Source organism: Echiichthys vipera (assembly GCF_963691815.1).
Source record: "Echiichthys vipera genome assembly, chromosome: 1".
NCBI lineage: Eukaryota > Metazoa > Chordata > Actinopteri > Perciformes > Trachinidae > Echiichthys > Echiichthys vipera.
The window spans coordinates 2,427,786-2,440,564 of record NC_139826.1 but is presented as its reverse complement, the minus strand read 5'-3'; the positions used below and the strand labels follow the sequence as shown (position 1 = coordinate 2,440,564).

General features: G+C 40.2%; 1 protein-coding gene across 1 annotated transcript in view; it reads left to right on the top strand.

The window, feature by feature from the left end:
* Positions 1-1,127: 1,127 nt before the first annotated feature.
* LOC310948101 (uncharacterized protein) overlaps positions 1,128-12,779 on the top strand; it is a gene marked incomplete at its 5' end in the record, with an annotated part of 60,914 nt that continues 49,262 nt past the window's right edge. Inside the window, 12 exons of the mRNA XM_083915113.1 lie at positions 1,128-1,203; positions 1,519-1,560; positions 1,652-1,910; positions 3,725-3,839; positions 5,231-5,315; positions 5,617-5,723; positions 9,007-9,217; positions 9,352-9,477; positions 9,598-9,715; positions 10,659-10,797; positions 12,236-12,346; positions 12,458-12,527. Of these exons, the coding sequence (XP_083771239.1) occupies positions 1,128-1,203; positions 1,519-1,560; positions 1,652-1,910; positions 3,725-3,839; positions 5,231-5,315; positions 5,617-5,723; positions 9,007-9,217; positions 9,352-9,477; positions 9,598-9,715; positions 10,659-10,797; positions 12,236-12,346; positions 12,458-12,527 (1,459 nt within the window). The remainder of the gene's footprint in view (positions 1,204-1,518; positions 1,561-1,651; positions 1,911-3,724; positions 3,840-5,230; positions 5,316-5,616; positions 5,724-9,006; positions 9,218-9,351; positions 9,478-9,597; positions 9,716-10,658; positions 10,798-12,235; positions 12,347-12,457; positions 12,528-12,779) is intronic.

Genomic DNA, 12,779 nt, shown 5'->3' with positions numbered 1-12,779 from the left:
ATTTCAACAACAACTGAGGGGACCGATATGCAAATGACATTTCAATGGCACTGTGCTAAGCTAAACAGTAAAGAAGTCATGTGGTGGACTTTTGCCGGAGAATGAGCAGGGAGCTCCAGGTCCTGGCACTGTTCATCTGCATGCACAGCAGTGAAACAGAGCCAGTTGAAAATCAGCAGGTTCCCAAGTTACTAGCTAACACTAGCGCTAGATAGCTAACTTGGTTTGCAAAGTGCAACCACTGAACACTGAAAAATACATCTGCAGACGACCAAAATGTTACAAAGGACTCTGATTAAGTGAAAACACTGTAAGAGTCAAAGTTCTAAAAATATAACACTGACACATCCAAAGACAAGTTTACGGCTATATTAATGTACACAGTGCCACGGATATGCATATCCTTAATAATAATATAAAGCTTGCCCTGCTGTACCATCTATTTTACTCTAAGTGGGCTCATCATTTACAAAATAAACATCATGGTTGAAACTAGTGTCTAGTGATTGAGACCATAAACTCATTGGGAGAATGTTGAGGTAGACTGACTAACTTATGTACAATCAGACTTGTTTTTTTGGGCCAGTGGAGTTGCCCCCTGTTGGACATTAGAAAGAATGGTGGTTTAATTCACAGTTGGCTTCACTGTCCAGGCTGGGCAGCTACTGTACATATAGTCAACTTTGGCTTTTATGAATAACCAGGGTTATTTTTTACTTTTAACTCCAAGGCTACGGAAAGGTTCCATCTTAACGCGCCATTCAACCTATCATGCATCATTTAAAAACCAAATGTAAACAGTGCGTAAGAGCCTGAGGTTTTTGTACTGATTATAAAATATCTCCTGCTGGTCCTATAGTTCATTAGAGGCCTGTAGGGTGAACAAGATACTGTACTAGGTGCACTGATGGATGTTTACTGAGCCAACAAATAGTAACCTTGTATGCACTGTCAGGTATTTATTTAGTATGTAAATGTTAACCACACTAATGGTGTGCAGAGTGAAGGAGGGAAAGGTAGTGCTGCCTTACATTCTTTGTCTTTCTTTTAGCTCCACCTTCACTGGATATAAAGGAATCTGTCTCCAGGTGAGACCTCTCATAGTGGATCCGTCCTCTGGACCAAACATGGGGACCAAAGGACTCCAATCCACATTATGGCTCATCTACCTGGCGCTGCTGGTCGGCTCACTCACTCAGACAGGTGAGGGATGACCTGAAAAATGCTTACAGCTTCACATGTATTGGATTCATTAGGAGACGATCGGAACTGGTCACAGAATGGACGATTGGATGGAAATAAGTTCACTCACATACACACAAACATGCATGCACGCATCAAAGTTTAGGGTAATGTGGTGGAACATGGGGCAGGCAATCCGGGTCCAGGGGTGTTCTCCTGGACATGGCCCTTTTCACTCAGTGTGAGCATCATATAGCTTCAGGGAAGTGTCGGAACAATCTGATACAAAACGTCTGATAAATACCATGAAATGATTATTTCTTCTCTTTATTACAGTAACTATCATTCCATCACTTCAGCCACTGAGCGTGGGTTCAGGTAACTGTGCAAATGCCCCGAAATTATTTTTGCTCAACTCTTCATGTCAGTTAAAAATATCTTAATATGTTGTGTTGTTGTGTTTTTGTAGCTAATCCAAATCACATCGGCCGAGTGTGTACAACTTGGGGACACTATCACTGGAAGACCTTTGATGGAACTTTCTTCCAGCTGCCCTCTAGCTGTAACCATATCGTGACTTACCAGTGTAAGGACAGCTATGACATTTTCAACATCCAGATGAGGCGCGGGACTGTCAACAACATCCCCACCATTACCTACATCGTCATGAAGCTTGATGGTTCTGTGGTGGAGCTCTCCAACAGCTCAGTGGTTGTCGATGGCACGGAGTAAGTTCAGGCCAGAGCAGTCAGCTACATGTTTCCCGAACACACTATACCTCATGTGTTCCATGTAACAGACATTTTAGAGACTCTGCTTTAGATGTTGGGAATTTTACTCTAATCCGATATTTACATTTGGTACTATAGAAGGGAAGGACATGCTGAGCTTGAAAGTAGGACCCGAACAATATGGGGTTTATAAGGCCAGCTGGAATGAAAATGGACCCTTTCTATGCAGATTTTGCACAGATCTTTCACTGATATCACTCAAAGATACTCAGCAGACTGCTTTCAAGAGTCTTTAACATTATTATACATGATTATATATTATATACATAATGTATAGTGTAATAAAATAAATAGCTAAATAACCATGTTACATATCAGTCACAGTCATACTGGCGCGTATTGCAAAGCATATACGACGATACCAATAGATTTCTGTGATTGGCCAGACGTTAGCCAATAATATCAGCTGACTAATATTAAAGGAACTAGCTTTTAATGGATCTTTTAACTACATACTGGGCTGCCTCAGTGGATCTTGGGTCTTTCTCAGTCTTCATGGAGATTTTCTTTCGTCTGTCCACAAACTCTCCTCATCGCTGTTAACCGCTGTAAAGGCTTTCCACAGCATTTGAGATTGTTGAACATTTTCCAAGCAGACAAAGATCAAAGATAAAGTTCCTTTAACTACAATATAAACAACATCTTTGCGTAAAACCACAATGTGTATCATTTTGACTGAAGGGCATTACAGCATCCTTTTCAAGGGCGTAATTTACTGGGGGGACACAGAGGACATGCACTTTTTCAGAAGGCAGTATTGGACCCTGAGCGTCCAGTATAAACAAAGAGGAGAGGTAAGAGGAGATATGGTTTGAAATCTTGAGTTCCATCAGGTTCAATAGAGTTAAAACCCGTATAAGAAATAGAACTGTTTGTTTTTTTGCTTACAATGTCATGGCCAATAATGTGTCCATCCTACAGTATATTAAGTAAAAATAACTTTCTTTCATAAGTAATGCATACTTTAATTTTCATATTGTTTTGAGGAGCAGTGCGGATATCAGGTCACAGTAAGTGAAAATTAACAAAAACTAAATTCCAGCAATAGGTGAAATAAGATGACATCAGGCTGAGTCAATATGTCGATCAATTTCAGCACTTTTTGCTGTATAATTCTTTTTTTTTACACCCCCCCCCCCTACACACACACACACACAAACACACACATTCACATCCTGACAATTTACATCATAATTACACCCCTGATTTAACTAATTCTATAAAAAAAAAAACTTGTTTGCAGAACAATTTACTATACATTCCATTGAACAGCTTTAGTTTTGTGTTATTGGTTGCTTTTGTTTGTTTACTGAAGTGTTTACAACGTTAGAAGAATTAGACTCCAGATGGTGCTTGTCTAGTCATCTCAGGGTCACATGGAAAAAAAGTGTGTATTGTTAATTATGTGTATTGTTAATTAGTGTGGTCATAAACACCTGCCTCTGCAGTTTAAAGCTCTATTATCTCATTGTTTGCTTTTTCATGTATTGATGACAGCCAGTACCTTTAAGGCAGTCATTTCCAGATCAAAGCTTTGACGAACCAGCTGTATGCTACCTGCAATAGCAAACTGCAGTCAAGACAAAGTGATCCAGATTAGATACATTTCTGTGTGACCTCCTGTATCAGTGATGACTGCAGTGTTTAAACCCTAAGCCCTCTCTGACTTTCATTTTACATTTTCATAGTAGTCTCTCATCAGCTGATGCTTTCTGTCACATTTTTACACTAACTCCGTGTGTTTGCTGCAGGGTGTCTCTGCCACATGTCACACTAGGGGTGACTGTCAAGGGGACCCCATCTTCTATCACTGTCGAAGCTAAGCTGGGAATCAGAGCTATCTGGAACCTGGATGATTCCCTGGATGTATGCACACACAGACATAAACACACACACACACACACAAACACACACACACACACACACACACACACACACACACACACACACACACACACACACACACACACACACACACACACACACACTGGTTTTGTAGGGCTGCTTTTAGTCTTTAGTGTTAGGCTAGTCTAGCAGTAAATTTGGTTTTCCACACTGAAGAAATGTCACACTGTAAGTCTGTTGTAAACAAGTCAACAGGATCTGACTCTAAGTGCACATCCTTGTTACGTATGCATATGAGTACAATAAGTGTAAATAATAAGGCTGATGTTATCTTATCATTTAATTATTACTTTCATCACCAATGCAATGACCAAAACCAAGAATAAACGTATCTCTGTATGCAGTATTGTCTGTGTGTGTAGTCACAGTCTGATAGAAGTTATCCCTCTTTACTGGAGGACTCCATCGTTGTCCAAAAGCTATTAAGACCATATACAGGAGCCAGAGTGTCACACTTGGGTGACAGACTTGATAAGTATGATGAAAACAGCCAGTGTAGTTAAGTCCTATCAGCTCACCATATTAGTAACCGTAGTCACAGTGTTTCACAAACCAACTGAATAGTTGATAAAGGCATTGCTGGTGACTCAGCAGCAGTCTCACTCTTTTCACTGCACTGATACACTGTCAAATTGGACAAATTGCTCTTACTTCTAGGAAAGCAATTACCTTGAAAAAGGTAAATACATCTAACTTTTAGTCTTAAGTACTGTCTTCTCCAAGTCCATTCTAAAGTAGACATCAACTCCTCAGGGCCTGCTGCAATTCATTCAAACACACTTCTTACTATGAGCAATTAAATCAATACATTAGCTTTCTCTCAATAAATTCAAAGCTTCTGTAGTAACACTGCAGCACTTTAATACACTGTCTGATGGAAGAAATGAAGGAAATTTCTAAATGTTGTGTCTTTAAAAATGATTGCAGTTTATTCATCACAGTTTAGTGGCACTATTCACACCCAAATCAGTTCTTCATTGGCTTCCGGCATGACTACAAATCTCACTGAGACCTGTTTTGAGGCAGGAAAAATGGACCAAAAATGTAACTTCCAAAGCTGATGTAACAGAGATGCCTCAGCTCAAATATAGATCAAGGATGAGTGCACAGCAGCAGCAAGTCACTTAGTTACAGATATACCCTGCGGAGACAAGCAAACATGAAGTCAAGTCACCATGTAAATGTACAGTAGCTGCTTACAGTGAGTAATAGCAGACAAAAACTACAAGTCATGCATCATCAAGAAAAGCAAAGTTTCACTCTTCTACAGTAACAACCAAAACCAAACACTATTTTTTACCCATCAGGTCGCTCACACACTGTAACTACTGTATGTTTGGGTGTCTTCACAGGTTGAGATAGATCAAAAATACCAGAACCAGACATGTGGACTCTGTGGAAACTTTGACGGCGTTTCCAATGATTTAATGGTTGACGGTAAGATCCTTTACAGTGTTCTCAATGTGTGAACCGATTCCTTAATACTGACCATGCAGTGTCTGATGGCAGTGTGTCCTTGGATATTTCATACTATTTCATAGTGGATATAATTTGGATTCTTTTATACTGATCAACAGTATTCATACTTTGATCAAAGTGAAACTCTATTCATTATCTTAATGTGTAAATCGATTTATAAATTGTAAACTCATTGCATGCATGAGGGACAAGGAAACACTTTTGAGTATTGTTGTGTGATTGACTTTACTGTACTGTGCTGGACTGTGCTGTACTGTAGGAGTGCCGCTGTCTGTGGTAGACTTTGCTGACACCTACAAGTTGGACGATCCAACAGAGAGTTGTGAGGAGCCTGATCTCAACCCAGTCCTGAGCTGTGGTGATAAGGTACTGTAAGTCTTCACTCTGTATAATGAATACTCAATACAAACACATTCACATTAACATCTTGTGAAGTCTCTATGCCCTATCTTATCTGTGCCAAGGTCGGAAAAAGAGCACATCAATGGGCATCAACTTTTTTTTTTTGGGGGGGGGTCTCTAAAATATTGTCAATATGCTATTTTTGCCTTGTATTCCTGTTTCTCTGCATCCTCATCATCATGGATCAAGAGTCAAATTAGTCTATCATTGGTGTATGACTCGTGCTTGAGCATCACTAATGCACTTTAATAAAGCTAAAACCCCAAACTGGCGTGTAAACTAGTCCTGCCATACCTTTGATAGCAACATTTACACTCACTGTTACTCAAAGATCAGAAAAACAAGCTTTCTTGTCCACTGAGTTTGCATCCCCAAATCACAACTGTTCATGTTGTGTGGAGGTTTGATATGCTTATAAGAAGGGTTGAAAGTAATTTTAATTTCTTGCTATACTTTCAATACTATCATATTGACCAACAGTGCGTATAGCGCACTCCAGGCGCGTCGCTAGCTAATGAAAACATTTGGGGCTGTGGCCCAGAAGTTAAGTTTGATTTTAAAGTTATCAAGTCAGTCTGCCTAAAGTGTGATTCTGAAGTTATCAAGTCAATCTGCTTTAAGTTTGATTCTGAAGTTACCAAGTCAGTCTGCTTTATGTTTGATTTTGAAGGTATTGAAATGCCACAACATTTTGTGGTCTTCACTGCTACAATGTTGCCTCTGTGGCTGCTGCTAATGCAACCACATGGAAGTCTTCTGTACTGGAATATTTCCATCATCATTATGTTGTTGTTTTTTTGATGGTACAGAGGTCCAGGACCACAGCCCCGAATGCAGACGTGCCTGGCGCGCGCACACCAAAAAATACACTTAATTTTTTATTATAGTCTACTTATCAAGCATTCATCAGGGGCCTGTTTCACAAAGCAGGTTCAAAAATCTCTGAGTCTAACCCTGAACTCTGAGTTGATCTACTCTGAGATAGGAAACTCTGAGTTTTCGGTTCCAGAACAGCAGATTTGCGTTAGGTTGATCAACTCAGAGTAGTTTGACCTGGAGTTAAGCGCGTGCACCACAAGTAAAAAAAGACAGCATCAATGGAGCTCTGATTCGACGAGTCACCATGGCAACGGGGAAGCGAAGGGCTACGCTACAACTGGAATTGGAAATATTAATGCGCTCATACGGAGAGTTTAAGCAGGTTTACACCGCTGCAGCAGCAAAAGAGAGGGAGACGGTGCGGGAGAACATCGCTGCTCGGGTCAGTGCATAAGTTTAAATGTAGTCCTGTTGTAATCACAGAAATATCACAGGGGGAACTGCATGAGTGGGAGCCTATTAGTTTATTTCATTTAAGTGCAACCCCGCGGGGGAGAAGCGCACTTGGCAGCAGCTTAAGACGAAACATAAAAACATTGTTCAAACAGGTAAAACATCGGCACAATCTCATGGTGACGCCTCATTTTGAGCAAGTTTTAAATGGTAAAGTAAATATTACCGTAAGTGGCTGTTTTTTATACATCATATAAATGTTGTATAAAAAACTCCCATTTGCAAAAAAACGCAGCGCAACACACAATATCTGCTGTGATATGAAAGCATTTCTGGTTGTTAATGTTGGAAATGTAAGGAGGGATGAGATGGACTGTGACATGAAACGGTGTTGTGCGTATTCAGCACCCCTGCCGTGAAATGGACCCCCTCGCATTATAGGTGATATTCTGGATCAGAAGGCTGTTGTTTGGACCTATAGGAGTAGTTTATATACCGGTAACCACATTAAAAGCACACACTTTTGAACCTATGAATTGCAAGAAAAGCTGGGATTATATTTAGGAAACGCTAAGTCAAATACATTCTACTTGCTCAAAAGATCCATTTCATTCATGTTGTAATTATGGCTGCAGTATATTAAGGACGTCTATGCGCGGTCTGATAATCATCTCCCGACGAATATTTAATTCTCTGCGCAGTAATGCGTCAGCTTCATCCACGGGATCGTTATCAAAAGGACATGACATGGTAGTGGAAATATTCACCACCTAATATAACTTCTAATGTAGGCCTACTGAATTACTTTTATACGTTGTATACAAAAACTCCCGTTTGCAAAAAAACGCAGCGCAACACAGAATATCTGCTGTGACATGAAACGGTACCGCTCAAACAGAGAATTGCCTGGAAATGCAAGCACATCTATAATCAATAGTTTGATAATCATCTCCCAACAAATATTTAATTCTCTGCGCACTAATTCTGCACCTTCATCCACGGGATCGTTATCAAAAGGACATGCCGTGGTAGTGAAATAGTCGCCACCTAATATAACTTCTAATGTCGGATTTTTGCAATGATTTTCTGAAAAAAACAGACGACAGAACTATACTACGCCAAAACTCGCGTGCTGACTGAATGAATGAGGAAATCAAACACCGTGTGTGGCTGAAAGAGGGCAGAGACAGAGAGAAACTCACGGTTTTCTGAGAAAAACCTGGTCCCGACCAGGTTAGTTTCAGAGAGCATGTTACCATGGTAACTGACCGAGGGGTTAAGTTACCTCTCTTTGTGAAACAGGCTAGAGTTACCCCTCTGTCTCTGGTTTGAGTTACCTCCCTTTGTGAAACGGAAAATACTTATATGTAATGTATATTGGGGCAAACGTGTTGCTTCTGGTAATTTGATGTTAGCACGTGTGTTGTCATGCTGAAAATGCAATTTTTTTTCAGAGACAGTATATTTTCTTTACGGTACGGCGTACCCTTTCCAAACCTTTTAGTGGTATGCCGTACCGGCTTACTTTCACCCCTGGTTATAAGTAAGTGATTATTATATATCAGACATGTTGACATAAAGCAAGTAGGCCAACATGCTTGCAGCTGTAAATGCGTACTTGCAAAAAAGTCCACCCTCAGTCTGTGCAGCCTATCCAGAGGGCCTCCAAACTGTTGGCTGTCAGAGAGTTGAATATACATCTCGTCATAGCTGAACACTGTAGGGAGAATATTGTATCATCAAAATCACCACACCAGCAGCAGTGTGGAGACTCCATTTTGATCAGAGTGAGAACATAATGCAGACATGTTAAATTTCACCACTGTGAAACTGAAGGCCACACTGAAGCTCACACTGGGCTGCACTTCACTGTCTGTGTGTTCTCATATACTGTACGGTTCATGTATCAAAAGATTGTAAGGACTGCAAACTCAATTTATAACTGACTGACTGATTGTGTTGTCTGTTTTTTCAGAACTTGTGTGACAAGATCTTCTCCAGCGCTGCATTCAGTGGTTGCCAAAACCTTCTGGATGTGAATTCCTTCAGTGAAGCCTGTATGGCTGATCAGTGCAACTCTGATGACGGCATCAACTCTGTCCTCTGCAAAACCATCTCAGAGTACTCCAGAGAGTGTGTCCATGCAGGTGGCAGGCCTGAACAATGGAGGAATGCAACGTTTTGCAGTAAGGCATCTTACACCTAAAGATAGATACTTATATGCACTTAATTTGAATGTTGTGGCCTTGAATTACAAATCTTGTTTGCCTGATGTTTGACTGTCAGTGGAACAGCAACATTGAATTGTTTGTCTCCACAGACATGGAATGTCCATACAACATGGAGTACTTTGAGTATAGCAGTGCATGTGTTGACAGCTGCACCACCCCTCAGGCCAGCCAGACATGTGACAGTCACTTCCTTGATGGCTGCCGCTGCCCTGCAGGTATCCACACACATTGTACACTACAGTGTTAACGCTATAAGCAACCATATGCAGTCTCTATAATGTCTCATGCACAGACATAAATTCCGCAGTGATTTTTATCCCTCCTCTCCTTCTCAGGAACGGTCTTTGACGACATCAGTAACACTGGCTGTGTTGAAGTGGAAGAGTGTCCATGTCTGCACGACAATACAGTCTACCAGTCGGGAGAGTCCTACTCCTTCGCCTGTAGATCCTGGTAAGATGAAGACAAATAATTACAAATGAATGTGACTTCTCAAGTTTTTGACTTCAGCATGATATTCACTCAGTTATTTGTTTGATCACATTTAAGTTATGAGTAAAATCTTATCTCTCCAGTTCATTTAATCGTTTTATGATGAGTGAAAAAAACTCATCACAATCTTTATCTTCTGTGCCATACTAAAAATTTGAATTAGAATTTAGGGCCACACTTACAGGATGTCTATAAGTGCTAATGAATTTATAATATATGTGTGACTACAAGCCTTTTTACACTTGCATTAGTCCTTCATGTTGGACTGTCACTAATCTGCCACAATGATGTTGTGTTACTTAATGTAGGTGTTGCAGTATGAAAAAAACTAAAGTTAGCCTGTCTAGCTAGTTAGCTAAACTAAAGTTAGCCTGTCTAGCTAAGTTAGCCTGTGAGACAGCCTCACCTATGCTTCTCTGGCATGAATTTAAAGTTTGCATCAAAAATTACATTACATCCATTCATAATGAACATAAAGTTGACCGTCTACGGGTTTGATCAGGTTTGAGTAGTTGATTAACATATTTTTGACGACTGACTCTCATATCGGGTTGGGTGGGTGCTGGTATAAAAAAGAACCTGACCACCCTCACTACGACATGTATACCACATGGATAATTGCCCTCAGCTATAAAGTTAATGGGCATGTTTGCGCTTTGATATCATTAGTGCAATATCTTTTGTGAATCCGATCTTGATTAGGGGCAAATGGAGGTTACAAGTGATAGGCTATCAGCTGTGAATCCACCCCTGAGCATGCTATCATGGGCTGGAAATACGGATTCAGATGCTGCATTTCTTCATTTCAACTTGCTATACTGTGTGTGTGCGTGTGTGTGTGTGTGTGTGTGTGTGTGTGTGTGTGTGTGTGTGTGTGTGTGTGTGTGTGTGTGTGTGTCTCCAGTATGTGTGATAGAGGCCAGTGGAAGTGTACAGAGGAGAACTGTCCAGCAACCTGCTCTGTGGAGGGAGGAGCTCACATCAACACCTTCGATGGAAAAGTCTACACCTTCCATGGGGACTGCTCCTACGTCTTGGCTAAGGTAATAACAATAACCATTTTATTTATATATCACTTTGGAAGCTTAAGCACAAAGGGCTTTCCTGTTTAAAATATTTACAGATTTCAACATGCACAACCGATGTGCCATAAACAAAAACACACGGTTGCTCTTAGTTTTCAGTCTGGTCGATGGAGCAACTAAAAGCTTTTGAGCCACTAATCATAGGGGCTCGGCTGGGCTCTACAGGGTTAAAAGTTAATTAATATAATCCGAAGCCAGACCATGGATGGCCTTTTAGGTAGTTCTTGATAGATTGCAATTGTGAGACTGAGTGGGAGTTTGAACAGTTGAAAAAGAAAGTTACAGATGTGTTCATGTGGGTTAAAATGAAGGTATAATTATGTTTCATCAGCATAACACTGAAAAGGAGATGATGTGTTTTCCGAAATGTTATGTCCAAGTGATGACATGTACTGTGAGAATGGTGTGAACACTGGTCCCAGAATACATCACTGGGGTACTCCACAGGTGATGCGAGCTCATGATCCTTTAAAATCCTTGATGGAACCGAGAGAGGAGAACCACTCCAGTGATAGCTGCCCATTTCCTCAGTCTCTTAATAACAAGTTTGTACTCTTTGGTGTTAAAGGCTCTAATTAAGTCCGACAGTTCACATCATCATCAGCAGCGCTGCTATAGAGTGCTGCAGGTATGTCCTAGTTTTGTAGGCCAACCCTGAAGTTAGCATCGCTAGAGAAAGGCAACAGGTTTTTTCTATTGGATTTTGGATTATTGCAGAAAATAAATAAACTCTATGGAGAACAAAAGATTATGATACATTTACATTTTGTTTAGCACAAATGTACACTTTTTTTTCAAATTTTTGAAGCGTAAATGCAGTCTCCAAAGCTAACGTTAGGCAATAAACCAACTCCACCACCCTATAGCTTCTAACTTTCTCTTGTACAGCATCATGACATTTGTCTCATTTAGCTACTTGTTAGCAACCACCATTAAAAGGCACATACAAGCTTCAGAATTCACAGTGGAGTATTTACAAACACAATGTAACCACAGACCTTATTTAAGGCATCTTATCAAAAATCCATTTAAAAAAAAAGAGGGAACCAGAAGTGCAAAAATGGTTACTTATTTCTGGGTTTTAGGACTCATTCTCGCAGCACTCTATAGCAACACATACAAAACAGAGTCATACCATTTCATTGTAGAAACATGGATTGATAAAGAATGTCAGACACATCATCATGCTACATGATATGATATGATATGATATGATATGTTATGATGTAATGAAAGTGAAGTATGATGCACCCATTTACTTTTTAATGAACAGATAAATTCAAGTGTGTCCTGAAACAGATCCTGTTTATGGTTGCTGACATGAGTTCATTGTCTCTTATTAGTTTTACTGTCACCAGTTTTCTAAGTTCAAGTTTTGCCACAATTTGTGTTACAGCATGATGATGGCGCCCTATTCACTGTGCTGGTGGACCTGGTCAAGTGTGGTCTGGCTGACAGCAGGACCTGCCTCAGAGCTGTAACGGTGGCCTTAAACAGCAATTCTTTGGTAATAACATCAATCCTCACTAATCTCGCCAATTAGTTGTAAAATCACCTGGAAATACTGTTGGACTCCTCTTTGATATAATCTAAACCGTGTCTTTCCACAAACTGCCAGGTTCTTAAAATCCAGGCTTCCGGAAAGGTCTATGTGAACCAGATTCTTTCTCAACTTCCACTGTTTACAAGTGAGTGACAGTTCAGAGTAATTAATTACTGCCCTAATCTATTTACTCAATACAGAATAAAAAATTATAACATGTTGAAAGATGTTTATTGAAGCAGATGCTGTACACACAGGAACAGACCCATGGAGTTGTGACATTCATGAACAAACCAAAACTATTGAACAGCTCTTTAACACTAACGATGGAAACTGAGTCGAAGCAGTGAGCGTTTTTTTTTATTCGCTGCACACACAAGCTCCTCCTTTGCTACTC